The sequence below is a fragment of the Leucoraja erinacea genome, chromosome 40 (assembly GCF_028641065.1).
Source record: "Leucoraja erinacea ecotype New England chromosome 40, Leri_hhj_1, whole genome shotgun sequence".
Classification (NCBI taxonomy): Eukaryota; Metazoa; Chordata; class Chondrichthyes; order Rajiformes; family Rajidae; genus Leucoraja; species Leucoraja erinaceus.
The window spans coordinates 2,323,646-2,343,293 of NC_073416.1; the positions used below are offsets into that span (position 1 = coordinate 2,323,646).

General features: G+C 43.5%; 1 protein-coding gene across 6 annotated transcripts in view; it reads right to left on the bottom strand.

Annotated features, from left to right (window-relative positions):
• The window catches only part of LOC129714629 (R3H domain-containing protein 2), a 169,723-nt gene that overhangs the window by 68,316 nt on the left and 81,759 nt on the right, over positions 1 to 19,648 (bottom strand). For 4 of the 6 annotated variants that reach the window (XM_055664327.1, XM_055664325.1, XM_055664329.1 and 1 more), the window contains exons 7-13: positions 17,125 to 17,203; positions 15,533 to 15,592; positions 9,913 to 10,053; positions 7,443 to 7,551; positions 6,076 to 6,171; positions 1,225 to 1,256; positions 1,067 to 1,120 (exon numbers count right to left, since the gene is read on the bottom strand). In XM_055664327.1, coding sequence (XP_055520302.1) covers positions 1,067 to 1,120; positions 1,225 to 1,256; positions 6,076 to 6,171; positions 7,443 to 7,551; positions 9,913 to 10,053; positions 15,533 to 15,592; positions 17,125 to 17,203 — 571 coding nt within the window. The remainder of the gene's footprint in view (positions 1 to 1,066; positions 1,121 to 1,224; positions 1,257 to 6,075; positions 6,172 to 7,442; positions 7,552 to 9,912; positions 10,054 to 15,532; positions 15,593 to 17,124; positions 17,204 to 19,648) is intronic. The other 2 variants (XM_055664328.1, XM_055664330.1) reach the window with 1 other exon arrangement.

Genomic DNA, 19,648 nt, shown 5'->3' on the forward strand with positions numbered 1-19,648 from the left:
GAAGCAATATTTCCCCCCCAATTATTGATGATCTCCATGTAATTTTCAATTCCTGTGCAGGTCCACGTCAGTTATTTTCTGTGTGGCACAGGTAACCAACAAAGTTGTTAAAAAAAATATATATATATAGAATAGAGTATTTTATAAATCTTAAGATAGTGGATCAAATTCTTAACAGTGGAATCTTTCTCAATGGAAATGGTTGAACAATAGACTTGTTGCCAATCTGGGGTTATATTACATTTGTGTTTAGCTAAAGTTTTGAGAACTTATAAACCAATCACTCAACTCCCTTTACGACTAACCTGCAGCTCTCAAACAAGGATCCGGAACATAAAGTGCTGGAGTAACTCAGTGGGTCAGACAGCACTAAGGGCCCATGATTTTGTTGCAACTGACTAATACTCGGGGCGGCACAGTGACAGAGTTGCAGCCTTACAGTGCCAGAGACCCGGGTTCGATCCTGACGGGTGCTTGTTTGTACGTTCTCCCTGTGACCTGCATGGGATTTCACCGGGAGCTCAGGTGTCCTCCCATTCTCCAAAGATGCGTGGCATTGTAGGCTAATTGGCTTGGTATAATTGAATTAATACATTTATTGGCTAAATATTCACATACAAGGGATTTGCCTTGGTGCTCCGCCCGCAAGTGACAATGATATACAGTGACAGTTAGGAATTGTAACCGATCCCTAGTGTGGGTAGGACAGTGTGCGGGGGGAAATCGCCAGTCGGGGTGGAATCAGTGGGCCGAAGGACCTGTTTCCGCGCTGTATCACAAAACTAAAAAAAATGGATTTTTATTTAGTGCTGATTAAGATTTAAGTCGAGAGAAACTGAGAATTGATTCCCAAATTTAAAACACGTTTGATCAACTAAAATGAGTTTTGGAAGTCGGAACCTGTGCACTCTCAGACATAGACCAGCAAAATAGACAAGCTTGTCAATGACAGAAGAGTAAACGGAACCATGACAAACAGACTGCAAAGCCATCCAACAACAAACACCCATGCACTGGCATAGCACTGCTGTTTAGGAAGCTAGAGCTTCAATAAATAGTTGAATACCTAAAAAGCTGCCGCCTTTTTTGCAAAATAGAAGAGCTGCCTTCTTTGGAGAGTCTGTTGATTGTATTACAAAAATAAACATATTTCTGAAGCTTTGCAACATTTTGTAGATAAGAATACACAACTACATACACAAGACCCGCGCACGTGACACTGACCTGGTCTCCATTAGGTAGCCATTGTACGAGGACTGAAAGAGAAGAGAGTACTTTACAAATCTTAAGATTGTAGTCAAGTCAAGTCAAGTCACGTCACTTTTATTTCTATAGGACATTTAAAAAACAACTCTCGTTGACCAAAGTGCTTTACATTAGTGGAGGTACTAACGTTATACAACATTGGTTCATAGATTAAGTACATACATAAATACACACATATAGCTCTCGCTCAGGGGACATCAAGAAAGGCTTGAGAGTAAAGATGAATTTTAAGTCTCGACTTAAAGGAGTCGATGGAGGGGGCAGTTCTGATGGGAAAAGGGATGCTGTTCCACAGTCTAGGAGCTGCAATCGCCCCTGAGCTTATGCCTAGACCGCCGGATGTTCAGTAACCCCAAGTCAGCCGATCTGAGGGACCTGGAGGCGGTGTGGTGGGCAAGCAGACTTTTGATGTAGGTCAAATACTTTCTTACATCGAATGGTCTTGCTATTCCAGTACTTGAAAGTCATATACTTCAGGCGTTCTGCACTGTTGCTTTTGTGACAAAAGGAACAGCAGCACTATTGAAGGTAGACAAAAATGCTGGAGAAACTCAGCGGGTGAGGCAGCATCTATGGGGCAAAGGAATAGATGAGGTTTCGGGTCTCGACCCATAGATGCTGCCTCACCCGCTGAGTTTCTCCAGCATTTTTGTCCACCTTCGATTTTTCCAGCATCTGCAGTTCTTTCTTAAACAGCACTATTGATATTGCAAATAACCCAGGCTGCCACCTCAATGTTATAAGGCAATTGATCCATATTGGTCTCAATGAATATCCTAGATATTCTGAAACGGAAGAAACCGCAGATGTTGGCATCTGGAGCAACAAACAATCCGCTGGATGAACTCAATGGGTCGACCAGCAGCTGTTGGGGGGGGGGAGGAAAAGAGGAATGTCTCAGGTCGAAATTCTGCACCAGGGTCCTGGTGCAGGGTTTTAACCCAAAAAAAATGATTATTTATTTCCCTTCACATTTGCTGCTCAGCCGGCTGAGTTCCTCCAGCAGATTGTTAGCCTAGATACTCCGTGACTATATTTAAATGGAAGGGGAGCAGCGTTGCGAGAACTGTCTTGGCATGTAGCCTCAGAGAAGTTTAGGTAGAAGTATGCGTCTCTCTAAACGCTAGATGGATAAAGTCTGAGGTGATGAATTCTTCTATGAACCCTTCCACTTCACCCTCATTCACCGATGCTTCACTGATCCGTGTCCACAACCACCAGCTGGGGATGCGTTCGGCATAGACAAATATAATAATAATAATAATAACTTTATTTATAAAGCACTTTAAACAACTGCAGTTGCCACAAAGTGCTGTACATGAGAACTCATGGACAAGAAGTTATTACAAATCATTAAAAACCGTAAAACAAAGGACTATAAAACAGTAAAAATTAAAAGACATTAAAAGCACTAAAAACAGGAGCAATGTCTCAGCCAGTGTCGAAAGCCAGAGAATAAAAATGAGTTTTTAGGGTGGATTTGAAGATGGACAGTGAGGGGGCCTGTCTGATGTGCAACGGCAAGGTGTTCCAGAGTGCCGGAGCAGCAACAGAGAAGGCTCTATCCCCTCTGAGCTTCCGCTTAGACCTTGGTACCTCAAGGTCTAAATATGGCAGTTAGTAGATCTGCCTCACAGCGCGAGAGACCTGGATTCAATCTTGACCCTGGGCACTATCACTATCTGTGTGGAGTTTACACAATCTCCCCGCGACCGTCTGGATTTCCTCCGGTTTCCTCACGGCTCAAAGACAAAAAGGCTAGTGGGTGAAGTGTCTTTAAATTGTCCCTAGTATGTAGGTGAGTGGTGGAATCTGGGGGGGAGTTGATGAGGATGCGAGAATTACAACAACAAAAAAGGGATGAACGCAAGTTTAGTGTAAATGGCCGTTTAATGGTTGGTGCGGACTCAGTGTGCTGAATGATGTGTTTCCATGCTCTAACCCTCTGGAAGCAACATTTGGCTGCAGAATTGTCATTGAGGACCCAAGCAAGACTCGGTCTGTCGCCCAGCAGGCAGTAAGGCTGCAGTGTGCTGTGGAGCTGCCTGGCAGAAACTACGCTTTTGATTGTCACCTCATTAAGCAGCCTGGTTTCTGAGGAAGCTGCGTAACTGAAAGCTGGTTATTCAGATTCAGATTCAGATTCAATTTTAATTGTCATTGTCAGTGTACAGTACAGAGACAACGAAATGCATTTAGCATCTCCCTTGAAGAGCGACATAGCAAACGATTTGAATAAAAAATAAATAATAAGTATTCTGGGGGTGGACGAGGGCTGTTCACTTTACAGACCAGTGAGGTTGAACATCACAGTGGAGACTAATTTGGGGCACGGCCCTTTGTTGCCATCATTCTGGGAGAGACATGGATAGATTTACAATGGAAAGACATTTCCTTTACTAACAAAAATACCATAGGGAAATCAGGGGTCAGATTTCCTGCCAGGCACCAAGTGATTGGTGCTATGTTCCTCCACTCCCATTTGCAACAGCCCAGCACTATTTGATTTGTCATTGTGAATGGTAAGGCCCTGATGTCGTTATGTGATGAGAAGAAAGTTTGCCTGCTGTTCTTGTCAGCAATCTTTCCTCCATCTTCACAACCAGAGCACGCTAACTTGTCAATCATCTGATTGCAGTTTGCAGTATCTTGCTGGGTGGGAAATTGATCCCTGTCTGCCCGTATAAGATTCACAGCATATGCAAACAAGACATCATATCTAACATTTGTGGAAATGTGGAAGAAAGATATATTACTATGTTGAAGAGAAAAAACTCTCTTCTTGGCTATGTGTTCAACGAACTTGTGGTGGTTAAATGTTTGCTCATTTAAATTGATCACTTTCTACACATTCAAATCAATGGTGCCAGGAAAAACATCTAACTTGAATTATCATGGGTAGAATGGTAAATTCTTTAAAATAGATTTTTGTAGCTTGATAACTAATTGATAAGTGTATGATGAATCACCATCCACTGACCGAGACTATGGTGAGAAAAATAAATCATAAGGTGGGAGAGAGATATGAGGGGGGGGGGGGGGGGGGGGGGGAGGGGGCGAGAGGGAGCGAGGTGAGGGACCTCGCTCAGTCAAGTCTATGTAATAGCTGGTCTACAACACCTTCCCCATGGGTAACAGAATCCATATTCAGATACAGTGCAGTCAGAAAGTATTCAGACCCCTTCACTTTTCCCATTTTGTAACGTTACAGCCTTATTTTAAAATGGATTAAATTCTTTTTTTTTTTTTAATCATCAATCTACACACAATATCCCAGAATGAAGAAGCGAAAACAGGAGTTTAGCCATTTTTGCAAGGTAATTCAAAATCTATATTACTAAAAGTCTGATCTTGACCGCTTTTGGCCCACTGTGCTGCGATTTCCGAGAGAACGCCACCACCTACGGCCGTCATTCTCGATCAGAGCCCACGTCTGCCTTCCTGGACCAGAGTATTTTTCCCATCGATGAATAATCAGAGAGAAATTAATGTTTAAAAATAAATCACCATTCTCTCTGCTGCCCCTGCTGGAGGGAGGGGGAGGGACTATAAAACCAGGAAGTGGTGCGCCTCAATCAGTCTCTGCAAGATGGAGGTCACTCCGAGCTCTGAATGACACTGAACAAATGTCTACACAACTGTGAGTACCGTTAATGTGGTTTGAAAATGAAAATATGGTTAGTTTGAAGTAAGAAAGCACTGCCTGCAAATGGTTGTTTGGGTTGAAGTAAAAAGGCACTCTCTCTCTGCGCCTCAATCAGTCTCTCTCTCTCAAGATGGAGGTCACGCTGAGCTCTGAATGACACTGAACAAATGTCTACACAACTGCGAGTACCCTTAATGTGATTTGAAAATGAAAATATGGTTAGTTTGAAGTAAAAAAGCACTGCCTGCAAATGGTTGTTTGGGTTCCCTCCCCACCTCTCCTCCCTCCCCCCCTCACCCTCAAAGGCACTCTCTCTCTCCTCCACCCTCCATCCTCTAAACCACTCCCTCTCCCCTCTCTCTCTCCCCCCCCCTCTCTCCCCCACCTCTCTCTCCCCCTCGCCCTCCTTTTTCCCCCTCACCCATCCTTCCCTCCTATCCCTCTTCCCCCCTGTGTCACCTCTCTCTGTCTCTGCCCCGTCTCTCTGCCCCACTCTCTACTCCCCCCCCCCCCCCTTTGCAGGGTTGGGGGGGGGTGGGGGAAATAATATTAAATAGTAATTAGTGTGCAGGGGGGGGGGGGGGACGTGTGTGGCGCTGCATGCCGCCTCTCCCCCCCCCCCCCCCACGTTGGGGGTACAGACCCAACGGGTCTGCACTTGGTCTAGTAAATAATGGAAATATCACATTCACATAAGTATTGAGATACCAACAGATTTGTGAAGGAAGGCTGTTATTCTGGCTGAAGGTCTGTGATCAGTTCTGCGGGGATCTGTGCTGGGAACTCTGTCGTTTGTGATGTATACAAATGACTTGGATGGAAATGCATATGGATTAGTTAGTATGCACCATTGCGTCAGGGACACCAGCACAAGCATGATGGCAACACCCTGATCCAGGCACTGGGACCCATCAGGTATGACATCTTCCAGGCTGAAATACGTTGCCACGGGAAAAATCAATGCGGAAGGTCATACAGACCACCCAAAAGTAAATTAAAATCAAAAATCTGCAGAAGCTGAAATTTGAAATGAAAATTGAAAAAGATGGAAACATTCAGCAGGTCAGGGTTGTCATTTTTCAAAATTTATTACTTTATAGAAAATTTCCAGCTCTGCAAAAATCAAATAAACTTATTCCAGGAATAATTATCGTGTGCCTTACTTCTCGAGCAAATATCCGATCTCTGACCCGTTGATATTCCTCCTCCCTTTCTTCTATCGATTTACTCCTCCGGTCATCACGCAATGGAACTCTCATCTGCAACAGTACCAAACTATTAGATGCACGAAAGCTCTTGGAGCTGTGAACCTATGAGTGGCAAAACCCTTGTACACGGCAAAAGTATCAAATAAGAGATGCAGTTTATGTAATGATACAATCATGATCTCAACTGCCATTTTAGTAAGGCAAGAACAATGTTACACAGCATTTTCCCTGTTCCATGTGCAGTAAAACCGTCAATGCATTCATAAAGAATGATCTCTGTGGGAAGGAACTGCAGATGCTGGTTTAAACCGAAGATAAGACACAAATTGCTGGAGTAACTCAGCGGGACAGGCAGCATCTCTGGAGAGAAGGAATGGGTGACGTTTGGGGTCGAGACCCTTCGAAACGTCACACAGCGCCACAGTTGCTGCCTTACAGCGCCAGAGACCCGGGTTCGATCCTAACTATGGGAGCAGTCTGTACGGAGTTTGTACGTTCTCCCTTGACCTGCGTGGGTTTTCTCCAGGAGTTCCGGTTTCCTCCCACACTCCAAAGAGGTACAGCTTTCCAGGTTAATTGTAAAATTGGTAAAATTGTAAATTGTCCCTAGTGTGTGTAGGAGGATAGTGTTGGTGTGCAGGGATCGCTGGTCGGCACGGACTAAGTGGGCCAAAGGGCCTGTTTCTGCTCTGTTTCTCTAAACTAAACTGCTGTTAAAAACAATGGATTAACATTTCAAGAGGAATGTTTCACCAGAATCTTTGCATTTAGAGCGTACTTGTTTTAAATTTAATAATAACCCCAGGAATTTGCCGTCAGCACTGCTCAAGCGGATTCCTTTATGTGCAGGATATGGTAACATCTATCCTTCTGCCATTATTTTTGTAACCTTTTAAACACAAAAATCAGGAGTTCAGCATAAGTGCAGTTGCAAGCGTATACGTTCTTAATGTAATTCAAAGAGTTCAGAATGTCTAAAAAATAACTAAACTATATCAACTGCACCATCATCTCACAATGATAGAAGTGTGGGTTGTTCTTTTAAAACCATATATATTTTCTGTAAATTGTGAGTCTGTGGAATTCTCTGCCTCAGAGGGCAGTGGAGGCCGGTTCTCTGGATGCTTTCAAGAGAGAGCTAGATAGGGCTCTTAAAAATGGCGGAGTCAGGGGATATGGGGAGAAGGCAGAAACGGGGTACTGATTGGGGATGATCAGCCATGATCACATTGAATGGCGGTGCTGGATCGAAGGGCCGAATGGCCTAATCCAGCACCTATTGTCTATTGTCTAAATGAAATCCACACCATGCATGGACTCACCTGGTTGTCATCCTTATCTAGACTCGTGTCATCCCTTTTCAAGATGAATCTCTTTTGAAAATCCATACTCTTCTCATCTTTTATATGGTCTGAAAACCTCTGCTCTGGTCTACGTTGAAGAAAAAGGGAAAAAAAAATTAAATGAAGAACTAGCAGCTTTAATTTCAACATTGGGAAGCTCAAAGCATGTATGTTTCTTTCTGATTCTGTTCCACTTCCTAGGCACTGTCTCAAGGAAGATAATATGCAACATGGGCAACTTGCGCTGCATTTGTGACCCCTTACTCTCCCAAGCTGATCAATGGGTTGAACTGATCCTACATTTCATCATAAAGACCACCCTTCCCACTACACTGCCAACCTCTGCCCTTACTTCAACTTACCTGCCTCAACTATGCTACTGCCATTTCCAAATTTTACAATTTCATTACTCTCCAAGTTTCCCTTTCATCCCTTGTCCTCTACATTTCAGCCCATTCCAAAGTCCACTTCCATTTTCCCCATCTCCTACAATGCCCCACTTATTGCCACGGGTGTCCTAGTACTTTCCAATTTGAAATATTCAATTCTGTGTTTAAATTTTCATCCCAGGCTTTTGTGACCTCCTCCAACCCTGCAAGTTTACCCTTTTGTGAATATTATCCGCCAACCCCACCCACTTCATCCCACCAGTGGAGCAGTGCCTTCAGCCACCCAGGTCCCAAACTGTCCCGCACCTTTGCTCCTCGCTTATCACCCCACATTTAAACCCATCCATTGAACAGAACACACACCTCCACGCTTGACGTAGCACTTCTGATAAATTGAAACATCATGGGGCGTTCTTCTAAGTTAAAAATGCTATGTAAATACAAGTTGTAGCTCCAAAGCAAGCCAATTAATCTCAAGACCTGTACCCATTTTAAAACTCAAGAGGTTGGGGAGGGCACCATCAATATACAAGGGGTGGAAATAGAATGATGTCTATTGTGATGTTGGATATTCCTCCTTCTTAGGGTCCTCAAACAATTGTTTCGAGTTGCCTGGTTGTCAACTTTACTGAACAAAACCTCTTTCAGTTCTTTGTGGCTTATTGCCATTCAGGTGATGCATCCAACATTCCACTACAAATTTGCTTGAAGAAAATATTTGCTCCCTTGGCCTCTAATAAGTTATCCGAAACGTCCAGATTCCCAAATGTTTGTGGTTCTTGCAAAGATGAGATTCAGACAGATAGTCACCAGAGGCACAAAGACATTTCACTGGCCTTCTATGCCCATAGGAGGGGTTGGAAATTGGAAATATGTGGATAGGTTACTACAGGGAGCGGAGAAAGACAACTTTCTTCAGGTGCTGGCTATAATATTAGATCATGGGTCACTATTTATGCGATGCGATTCCTTCCACGTCACAATAAAGGCAGAGGAACAGATATGGAAATATTCTTGGTTTTTAAATAAAAGTGCTTTCAGAGCCAACAATTAAAAGTGCAAAAACAGCAGAATACAAACTGGGCAAGAAGATCAGGGTGCAGCAAATGAAAAACTTGAAAAAATGCAAAATTGGAAGAAAATGCTGCATACAGAAGCAGTTAATGTAAAAAGTGTGTTCAGCACAGGTGTCCCTGCCCAAAATATAAAGAGCATTGAAAATGCAATGACCAGGCAACTCTGAAGGTGGCATTAAATAATAATAATAATTAAAAACTTCATTACTCGAGGTCCAGACAAGGGGCAACATAACATAAAAAAACGCATTGCATATTAAATATCATAAAATACATAGAAAATCTTAGTATATCACTTATAAAAACATAATTAATATTAAAAAAAAAAACACAATACATAAGTTCAAAATCCAGATTAAAAGAATGATCAATGTCCTACAACGAGACAACGATACCAGTGTCTCCACAGCTGGGATTCGTTGCGTGTAGTGCTAACCCTTATGTTTGACAAGGCCACAATAATCAAATTTTTACTCATTTATCCTGCAAATTAATTTATACACGTGATGTCTTAGGATAGCTTCTAAAGTACTGACTCCTGCAGCGGCAAACATATTCACTGGCACTACACCAGCTAGGTTGCCTTAGCAGTGTTCTCATGGTGTCGTTATATGCCACCTTTAGTCTCTGCAAACTTGTCTTTCCATAGTTCGACCACAGGTGCGCAGTGTAGAGTGGTGTGCAGTATGCTCTAAATAGCGACATCTTCACCACATCTGCACACGCACCAAATTTACGCAGACATTAAAGACAGATTGTTCAAGGATATCCACGTTTGGACCATTTAAGGAAATGGTCAGTTTAGTGTGGATGCTTGAAATGATGGGAGATTGTACCAGCATTGTTATTAGATCAACCACAAAAAGGCACTCGGTGTAAAAAAATAAAAAAATCAGCTAATCGGCCAAATTGCACCTCTGCGGATCTCACTCAGAAACAGCATTTTAAATTAATTTCCAATCATTTTTGACATTTTATACTTACATTCTTGTATTTATTGTTTTATTGATTATAACAGCCTTCCCAGTTTGGTCAACATTGTGATCCATTCCAAAGTACGCCGCTACCCGGTGCAACAGCATTCGGTGGTAGGAGGTCATCTGAGGAAATTTCTTGTATTGATTACTGAAAATAACAAAGCGATGGAAAAAGGCCTTTATTCATTCATTTATTTATTTATTTATTTAATTCTTTATTTCGAACAGAATAAAATAAAAAGCAAGTGTGAAAGCGGCACACAAAAAAACAAAAACAAAAAAAACATTTATAAAGTAATAATAATAATAACTTTATTTATAAAGCGCTTTTAGACAACATCAGTTACCACAAAGTGCTGTACATGGGAAGTCAACAAAAAGTCATTACAAACTACTAAAACCATTACGACGACAGGACTATAAAAACAGTAAAAATTAAAAGACATTAAAAGCAGTGTCGAAAGCCAGTGAATAAAAGTGAGTTTTTAGGGAGGATTTAAAGATGGACAGTGAAGGGGCCTGTCTGATCTGCAGCGGCAAGGTGTTCCAGAGTGCCGTGGCAGCAACAGAAAAGGCTCTATCCCCTCTGAGCTTCCGATTAGACCTTGGTACCACAAGGAGCAGCTGATCCGCTGACCTGAGGCACCGGGCAGGAGCATATAGGTGGAGCAGCTCAGAGAGGTAAGGCGGGGCGAGGCCATTCAATGATTTATAAACAATGTGTCATAAACAATACCTATAAATGAATGAAATTGTATGTGTCCGAAAAGGAGCAGGGTGAAGCCAAAGCTTATTAATTCCCATCCCTTATTCAACTGCTTAGAATTGTCATACAAATTTAGCAACTATATCTACACCATATGTACACCAGCAGCTATATGTACAACAGGAGGTGCAACTCCAGAGCAAACAAAATCATGAGAGACCTCTTCCACCCCTGCAACGGACTGTTCCAGCCGCTACGGTCAGGCAAACGCCTCCGTTGCCATGAAGTGAGAACGGAGAGGTTGAGAAGGAGTTTCTTCCCAGAGGCAATTCGGACTGTAAACGTCTTTCTCACCAGGGACTAACTCTACAGAACGTTTTTCCTTCTATTATTTATTATGTAAAAGAATATGTGTGTTATGTTTGTGTTTATAATTTGTTTGGTTGTTTTGTTGTTTGTCTTTTGCACAAAAGTCCGCGAGCATTGCCACTTTCATTTCACTGCACATCTCGTATGTGTATGTGACAAATAAACTTGACTTGACTTGACCAAATTATTTACATTTATACACTAATCAAATATTTACAGCCATACAAAAGAGAGGAAAAAAGAAAAAAGAAAAAAGAAAAGAAAAAGCCCTCAGATCAGCCTCACCCTCAGACACTGCACAAAGTTTATTTTCTCACGGAGGGAGTGGACTCTTATCGAAGGACAAAAGGGAAGGCTCGATGAAGTACTTGGATTTCATATTTAAGATTTTCTAAATCAGCAAGGGATTTTGGGATACAGCATTTTTAGAGATGTCATCCTGTGGTGATACACGGAAGTCTTGGCTATCTGTTAAGTAACAGTAAAATGGTCCTACTACAAAATGCCAACATTGCTACTTTATTCACGACCAAAACAGATCAATTGGTAAATTAAAATGTAAAAAAAAAAAAACCTGCAGATGCTGGAAATCTGAAATTGAAAACAGAAAATGCTGGAAAATTCAGGTAAAAAAAGTAATTAATCTAAATTTGTTAATTCTATTTCTCTTTCTATAGATGCTCGTAACTTTATACGTGATAGGAGCAGAATTAGGCCATTCGGCCCATCAAGTCTACTCCGCTACTCCTAACCCCACTCTCCTGCCTTCCCCCCAACAAACACTAACACCCGTACTAATCAAGAATCGGTCTATCTCCGACTTAAAAATACCCATTGACATGGCCTCCACAGCCGTCTGTGGCAGGGAATTCCACAATATTCACCACCCTCTGAGTAAAGAAATTCCTCCTCATCTCCTTCCTAAAGGAACTTCCTTTCATTCAGAGACCTCGAGTCCTAGACTCTCCCACTAGTGGAAACATCCTCCCCGCATCCACTCTACCCAGGCCTTGCACTCTTCCCCTGACCTGCTGAATATTTCCAGTATTTTGTGTTTTATTTCATCTGGTAGCTAATCTCATTAATGTTTGCAGGAGTTTTGTTGAACAGAAACTGGCTACCATCTGACCACGCAACAAGAGTGGATGTACTCCAAAAGTGATTAATTGGTCCTGCTCTGCAAACAGATTGCGTGGTACAATTCTTATTCAGCACTGTATGCTCCAAAGTCAATGAGAGCCAAAGAAAATCATGCCAACGACCAATTCCTGGAGAAATTTGCATCAACTGAACTGGGCAGTGGATTGGGTCCGTGCTAGTCGTCTGATTTTTTTTTGTGCCTAACATCCGGCAATGCACCTAATGACATTCATTGCGTTGCTATGCGTATTTGAAGCTTTCCCAACACAAATTGGAGCTCCCAGTTCCAGGAGAATGCTGACATTCACAAGAACACGACTCAGCGAGTTCACAATTTAGGCACACCGCTTACAATAGGATACTTCACGGGGCATCTCCAAAACTCACTGGAGACTGCTCGTATTCCTTCCACTGTTCACATCAGCAAGAATTTAACCATTGAGGAACTCACTGAATGGACGACACTGGTCCATCTGCCCAAAGGAGTGGACCTATCAAGACCTAAACAGGCCCTTCGGCCCACCGAGTCCACACAGCCCACCCCGCATACTCCCCAACACACACACACTAGGGATAATTTACATTTACACCAAGCCAATTAACCTACAAACCTGTACGTTTTTGGAGTGTGGGAGGGAACCGGAGCACCTGGAGAAAACCCACGCGGTCACGGGGAGAACGTACAAACTCGTATAGACAGGATGGAACCCGGGTCCCTGGTAAGGCAGCAACTCTACCACTGCGCCACCGTGCCACCCATTTACGTATTCCCGGCAGTAACTGCCTTGGTGGAAAAACGTGTGGGGCATCTATTGGGAGTTGGGTGGATGGTAGGGGATTATGCAGGGGAGATGCGGGCTGAAAAACAAAAACAACGTGTGGCGTTTGTGGAAACAAACCATTGGAAGAACCTGCCATCTTTAAGCGAGGCATTGCTCAATTCAAATGGAAACTAAAGGGCCTGCCCACTTGGCCGTCATTCGCGCGCCATTTACGCGACCTGCTAGCGGGGGACGGGCGCATGGAGCGGTGTGGAGTGTGGACTTCGTCCAGCACTAAATCTTCGCACGCCACCGGCCTGTCGCGTAACTGACAGCCAAAGTAGGACAGGCCCAAGACCCTGGCACGGCGCAACGTCTCACCTCCAACAGCAGCGGAAGCAGGCAAACGATCGCCGAGCTCGGCCTGGGGCTCACGGATCCGCCCCCACTCCTACTCCCAGAGCGGGGCCAAGACGATTGGAGGTAGACACAAAATGCTGGAGTAACTCAGCGGGACCGGCAGCATCTCTGGAGCGAGGCAATGGGTGAAGTTTCGGGTCGAGACCCTTCTTCAGACTGAAAAGAAGAGTCTCGACCCGAAACATCACCCATTCCTTCTCTACGGAGATGCTGCCGGTCCCGCTGAGCTACTCCAGCATTTTGTGTCTATCTTCAAATGACGTCACGCGCTTCAGACGGCTGTGCGGACGCATGATGACGCTCATGACCGTCGCGAGTCAGTCACTATGGGCCTGTCGCGTAAATGGGACAGCCCCTAAACCTTGGCAACTCAGTTCAAGGACTGTGCATCTGCTTTTACCGTGCTATAAAAGTTGACCAATATCGATGCATCAACTTTACATAAAATAACGCAAACAAGGTACGTCCAAAGATGAAATGCAAGAGTGGAGGAAGTGATGGGATATTAAATTCAAATCTGAAAGACTGAGCAATAAAGAACCTGCAGAGTAGTGCTGCGAAAAGTACAAGTTCCCAACTGTCCAGAGCGGGGCATCAATGCAAGACAGAGTTCACGGATCAATACTATTAGCGATAGCGATATGCCATTTATTGTCACTATACATGTACAGTGAAACTGAAAGCTGCTCGTACTCGGTGCATACATACAATTTAGCACAAAAAACAAGAGACAGAAAAACAAAAAACAGAAGGGAGAAGGGGGGGATAGGTGCACAATTTCTGCGGCGCTACATACATATATACATATATACAGATGGAAGTCCGTGGTGTTGGGCAGTGAAGTTAGTGCATGTGTGAATTAGAATTAATAGTAGTTATAATTCTCGGAAAGCAACTATTTCTGAGTCTATTTGTCCTGGATTTGATGCACCTATAGCGCCTTCCAGAGGGCAGCAAGTCGAACAGTTCAAACGCAGGATGGGAGCTGTCTTTGATGATCTTCTTTGAGATCAGACACAAAAATGGTCACAGTGATAGCAAAGACAAAAACAAAATAACTCAACAACCTCAGTCTAATTTATGGGGGTCATTTTCTTCAAGTACTTTAGGTACGAATTGACCTCCAAGGTAAATATAATGACGTCTTAACCCAAAATGCCAGTTTGGCCCAAGACACCATTAGAAACGGTAAGAAATTGAAACTTCCATTAGAAATAATAAGGGAGTCATTGCCGCTGGCAGCACTTGCTGGAGTTCATTAAGGAGGCTGCACAGCATTTGGGTGGACAGTAATTGACCCAACAACCTTCTTGAAAACAGTGGCCAGCTTTCAAGAGCATTGAAAATGTCTTGAAGTTATATAACCTTTTGTTGTCGCGATGGCTGCTGGAGGGTTGAAACTTGGGAGACTTTATCCAGATTTAACCAGCACTCCTTCACCATTTAGCCAGGAAATTCTCCAAGCATTTTAAAAAACTGCGTTCCTGCTTCATTGCAGAAGGGTTCCAAGGTCAAAGGGACTGCTTGGTCTTACTGAGTGTTCCTCCTTGGACTGGCTAAGGAATAGGAGGACACCAGAACAAATAGAGTGGCATCAGATGCCACATCGGAGGGCAAAGTGGCATCCTGACTGTGCACCCCCACCCACGTCCGCCCACCACCCCCGAGCAGAGGACACCCTCTTCCACCCGAAATTCCACAGCCAAGAATCCGTACAGCCCATGGTCTGGAGCACAAACTACCCTGAAATGTGCTGCTGTGGCAGGCAGCCCGTACACACTGTGGAAGTGGGTGCATTGAGCCATAACGTACAAGAACGCTTTATCTCATCATCACACGAATCATTATCCTATGGGGTTTTGTTTTTTAGTATCTCCAGAAAAAAAAAAATCATGTTAGTGCGATCAACATCAAGGAAGAAAATTGGATGCGATAAACGCATATTCAAACAAAGGCGTTGTGTAAATAAACAAGCAATTTTGGACCAATTTTCACAAACATTATTTTAAGCGGAAACAAAAAATATAGACCAGTATTTCCCAATTATGGTTTAGCTCCAAAAAATAAAAAATATTCAAAACTAAACCTGAAAATATTATTCACATGTGAAATGTATTTTAACATACAAATAGGTCTGCAGATACATAAAAGCTCAAGTTTGCCTTCATAGGCAAGCTGGTCATCGCACTCAATGCTAATAATGCCAACACAGACACCAAGATTTTACTCACTTATCATCACTGATAAACTCCAGAATTTCTTGTTCTAATTTTAGCAGCATCATCCTGTCCCTATAAAAGACAAGTACATATTTACAAGATGTAATATGCGCATGATAAACATGCTAAAATTGAGAAATATGTATAGCTCAAAGCTCAAAGCAATCGGTTTGACCTTCCCAAACTTGGGCAGAAGCCTGCGCAGTTTAACAGCAATGTATATAAATTGTTGGGAAATGCCTTGGGTGTCATTCTGACTGCGACTATCATTTGATGTTTTAGCCAAGTAGTTCAGGGCAGAGGATGGCATTGGAGCAGACACAAAAAGCAGGAGTAATTCAGCGGGTCAGGCAGCATCTCTGGATAGAAGAAATGGGTGACTTTTCGGGTCAAGACCTTCTGAAGAAACGTCACCCGTTCCTTCTATCCAGAGATGCTGCCTGGTCCCTCGAGTTACTCCAGCATTTTGTGTCTGCTCCAATACCTTCAGTTGGGAGAAGGGTCCCAACCCAAAACATCACGTGTCCTTTTTCTCCAGAGATGCTGCTTGACCCGTGGAGTTACTCCAGCATTGTGTGTCTAGCCTTTTGTGAATATAGTGCTGCTGAATAGAATAGACTTTCAAAAAGATAAGAGCCTGGAGTTTCTCTTTGATTTCAAAGTCCCCGAAGGGTCTCGTCCCGAAACGTCACCCATTCCTTCTCTCCAGAGACGCTGCTTGTCCCGCTGAGTTACTCCAGTATTTTGTGTCTATCTTCGGTTTAAACCAGCATCTGCAGTTCCTTCCTACACAGTAGCTCCTAAGAAATTGTTGTCATGTAATGGTGATGAATGTGCCACCTGATCTGTGGTAACAATTCAGACACAAGCTGCAATTAGAATTTCAGCTTCTGGAAAGCGAGTTTAAGAAGCTACATCGATCTGAGATGCAAATTTACTTTGCAACAATGCTAACTTAAATAGTCCTGCCAATAATATAGTCATTCCTCGATTAACAAAGAGCTGCAATTTTAGTTTAGAGATAAAGCACGGAAACAGGCCCTTCGGCCCACGGGGTCCGCGCCGACCAGCGATCCCCGCACTTTAACACTATCCTACACCCACTAGGGACAATTTTTTATTTTTACCAAGCCAATTAACCTACAAACCTGTACGTCTTTGGAGTGTGGGAAGAAACCGAAGATCTCGGAGAAAACCCACGCAGGTCACGGGGAGAACGTACAAACGCCGTACAGACAGCACCCGTAGTCGGGATCGAACCCGAGTGTCCGGCGCTGCATTCGCCGAAAGGCAGCAACTCTACCGCCGCGCCACCGTGACCGCCAAATTCCTTAAGCAAAATTTTGTAGGACGAAAGAGGTGCGTTAGATGCATGACGGGCAATTTGGTATAGCGTATTCCAGCATGCTGAGAGTGTAAAACAGCACTGAGACAAAGTATGCACCCTGAAGTGTCAAAGACATTACCGTAAAACATTTGTGAAAAGGACTTACTGCGCACTTCTTAAATTTCACATTAATCTCATAAGAATTTATATATTTTTGCAATAGCCCAACAAGAACTGCTTTGTAAAAGAAATTCTCAAACATGAGCAAGGCATTTACCTGGGGTTATTTTTCAGTGTATTTACTAGAAACTCATGAAGATCAATTCCGGTGGAGTCTGTGTATTCTTGACTAGAATCTGAGAAGACGAACACAAATTTGTTGCATTAATAGATTAGTGTTACCTTCGGCGAAAGTATACGGCTATATTTTGTTATTCTGTTTCTTTCGTTTGCGATCAAAACTTTAGCTGTCACATCACTGTTCTAGGACTGTTTTTGATGTCGTAGCTGGTATCGTTGCAACTAAAGCAATAATGAAGCCACCTCACACTGAAACAAAGTTCAACGTCACACTGAACTGGGATCAAAATTAAAATCCAAGCAGCAGAATATGGATTAGAGACCAAGGCATCCACAATACAAGCCTCCCAACCTAAGCTGCTCCATCCACGACACACATGAAGGGACTGTCCCACTTGAGCGATTTTGTTTGGCGACTGTCTCAGTTGTTACAGGTCGCCGAAAAACCAGCGACTGGACCCCCCTATGACAATGTCTACGATAAGCTACAACCTACCACCTAGTCGACGGCAAGCTACCGACAACCGGCGGCCCATTAGGGCGTCCACCTACGACGACCTACGTCCACCCGCGACAAGCTACGACCCTGTGGGCGACAACTGAAGACAACTCAAGTCAATTCAGCCGCAGGTACATGTCGCCGGTTGACATAGGTAGTCGCCAATCGAATTCACCGAAGTCAGCACTGGCGGCAACCTACGTCACCCTGGCGACAACCTACGACAGCACCTACGTCAGGAGAAGTCAAGCTACGCTCATTGACGTCAAACCCACTGTCTCCGACTGTTGTCGAAAAATTTTGAACATTTCAAAATCCAGCGGCGACCAGAAAGATGCTACGGCAAAGATGCTTTGGGCGACTGAGGAGATAACTCACGACCATACAGGCGACACCCCGGCGAGCCTAGTCGCCTGTAGTCACCTTAAAAAAAAAAAAAAAAAAAAAAAAAAAAAAAAAAAAAATCGCCTCAGTGGGACAGGCCCTTTAGCCATATTCACATATCAAAGTGCCCCAAGGTGCTTCACTAAGGCCTAATCAAGAAGAAGATACTCGGAGAACCAAGAAAAGCTTGTTTAAAGTAACTTTTAAAGAGGAGAAAGAGGGAACTGCAGAGCTTGGTGTTTGCTCCTGGGGCAGAGATGGGCATCAAGAGACTATTTGCTTCATTGGGGAATTATAAGTAAATTCTGATTCACAGAATATTTAACACACTTCAATTTACATTTATTGCACTTTGGTCAATTACTTAACATTCTGTTCATTAAAACCATATTAGCAATGTGATTTTTGTGGGGGAACTTTATTTTGATAATTGAAGGAAAAGACTTTGCAACGTTTTAAAAGCTGTGATCGAGCCTTGCAGAAAACAACCAGTTCATGAAAACATTTCAGCATCATGTCAGGCTGCATTCTAAGCGCAAAAAAAGTGCAGCGTCTGGTTCGGGGAAATCACGAGCATAATCCCGCTTCCTAATATTCTGTAACGGAGCAAAGCTATGCGTCGTGGCTATCCCGTGAGGTCGAGGATGATGGTCTACTTTCTGTTGTTTTCATGGACTCTCAGGTGGCTTACGAGTCCAATCCAAAGTTGAGCGGTTGAATCAAGTATTCACCGCTTCCGTGCCGGTTCTTGACTAGGAGCTCGCAGCCATCACGTGGCCTGCTCCCGTCGCCCTTCCCCGATCGCCGAAAGTCTTGAGAAGCTTTTGTGCTGCTCACGTAACCAAGACGCCTGCGTGGGTGTGTTTGTTCAACGTGTAATTGATGACGTACTCCAAGAAGCACACGGTCCTTTACTAATCAATCAATGGCAAGGGAACAAAGACGACTGGAGCAGAATGCAGCCGTCACCCGCCTTCACTGCCGTTGAGTTCAAGATAACTTTGTCTTACTAGTTCGTATTATTTGTTATTTGTTGATCACACACACCCTCCACCTCACACAGACACTTACACACAGACTCTCACTCAGAGAGCCGTGACCCTCTCGCTTCCTCCGTCTGGCAGAGACTGAGTGAGCCACGACACTTCCAGGTTTTTTAAGTCCCTCCCCCCGCCACCAGTGGGGGCAGCATAGAGAATGGCAAAATCTTTTAAAACATTAATATCTCTCTGATTTTTCATCGATGGGAAAATTCCTCCGGTCCAGTCCGGCGGAGGGGGGCTCTGAGCGAGGTGGCCAAAAATGACGGCCGTAAGTGGCGGCGTTCTCTCGGAAATCACATCGAGGTGTCAAAAGCGGTCAAGGTCTTACTTTTAGCAGAATAGATTGTGTGTTCTTTTTTATTGTACCGCTGCTGACAAGTTCATTTCACTTGCACTTCATTGTGTACGTGATGAATAAATCTGACTATGGACTATAATTCTGATAAAAGCAGCTAGCTAGATCCAACACTAGATGCGAGGACATGTGGGTAATGCCATTCAACTTGTTCCTAGTGCTAAATGTCATTAATGTCTAGCTGATTGAATGATATCAGCAGATCTGAAAAATATTTTTT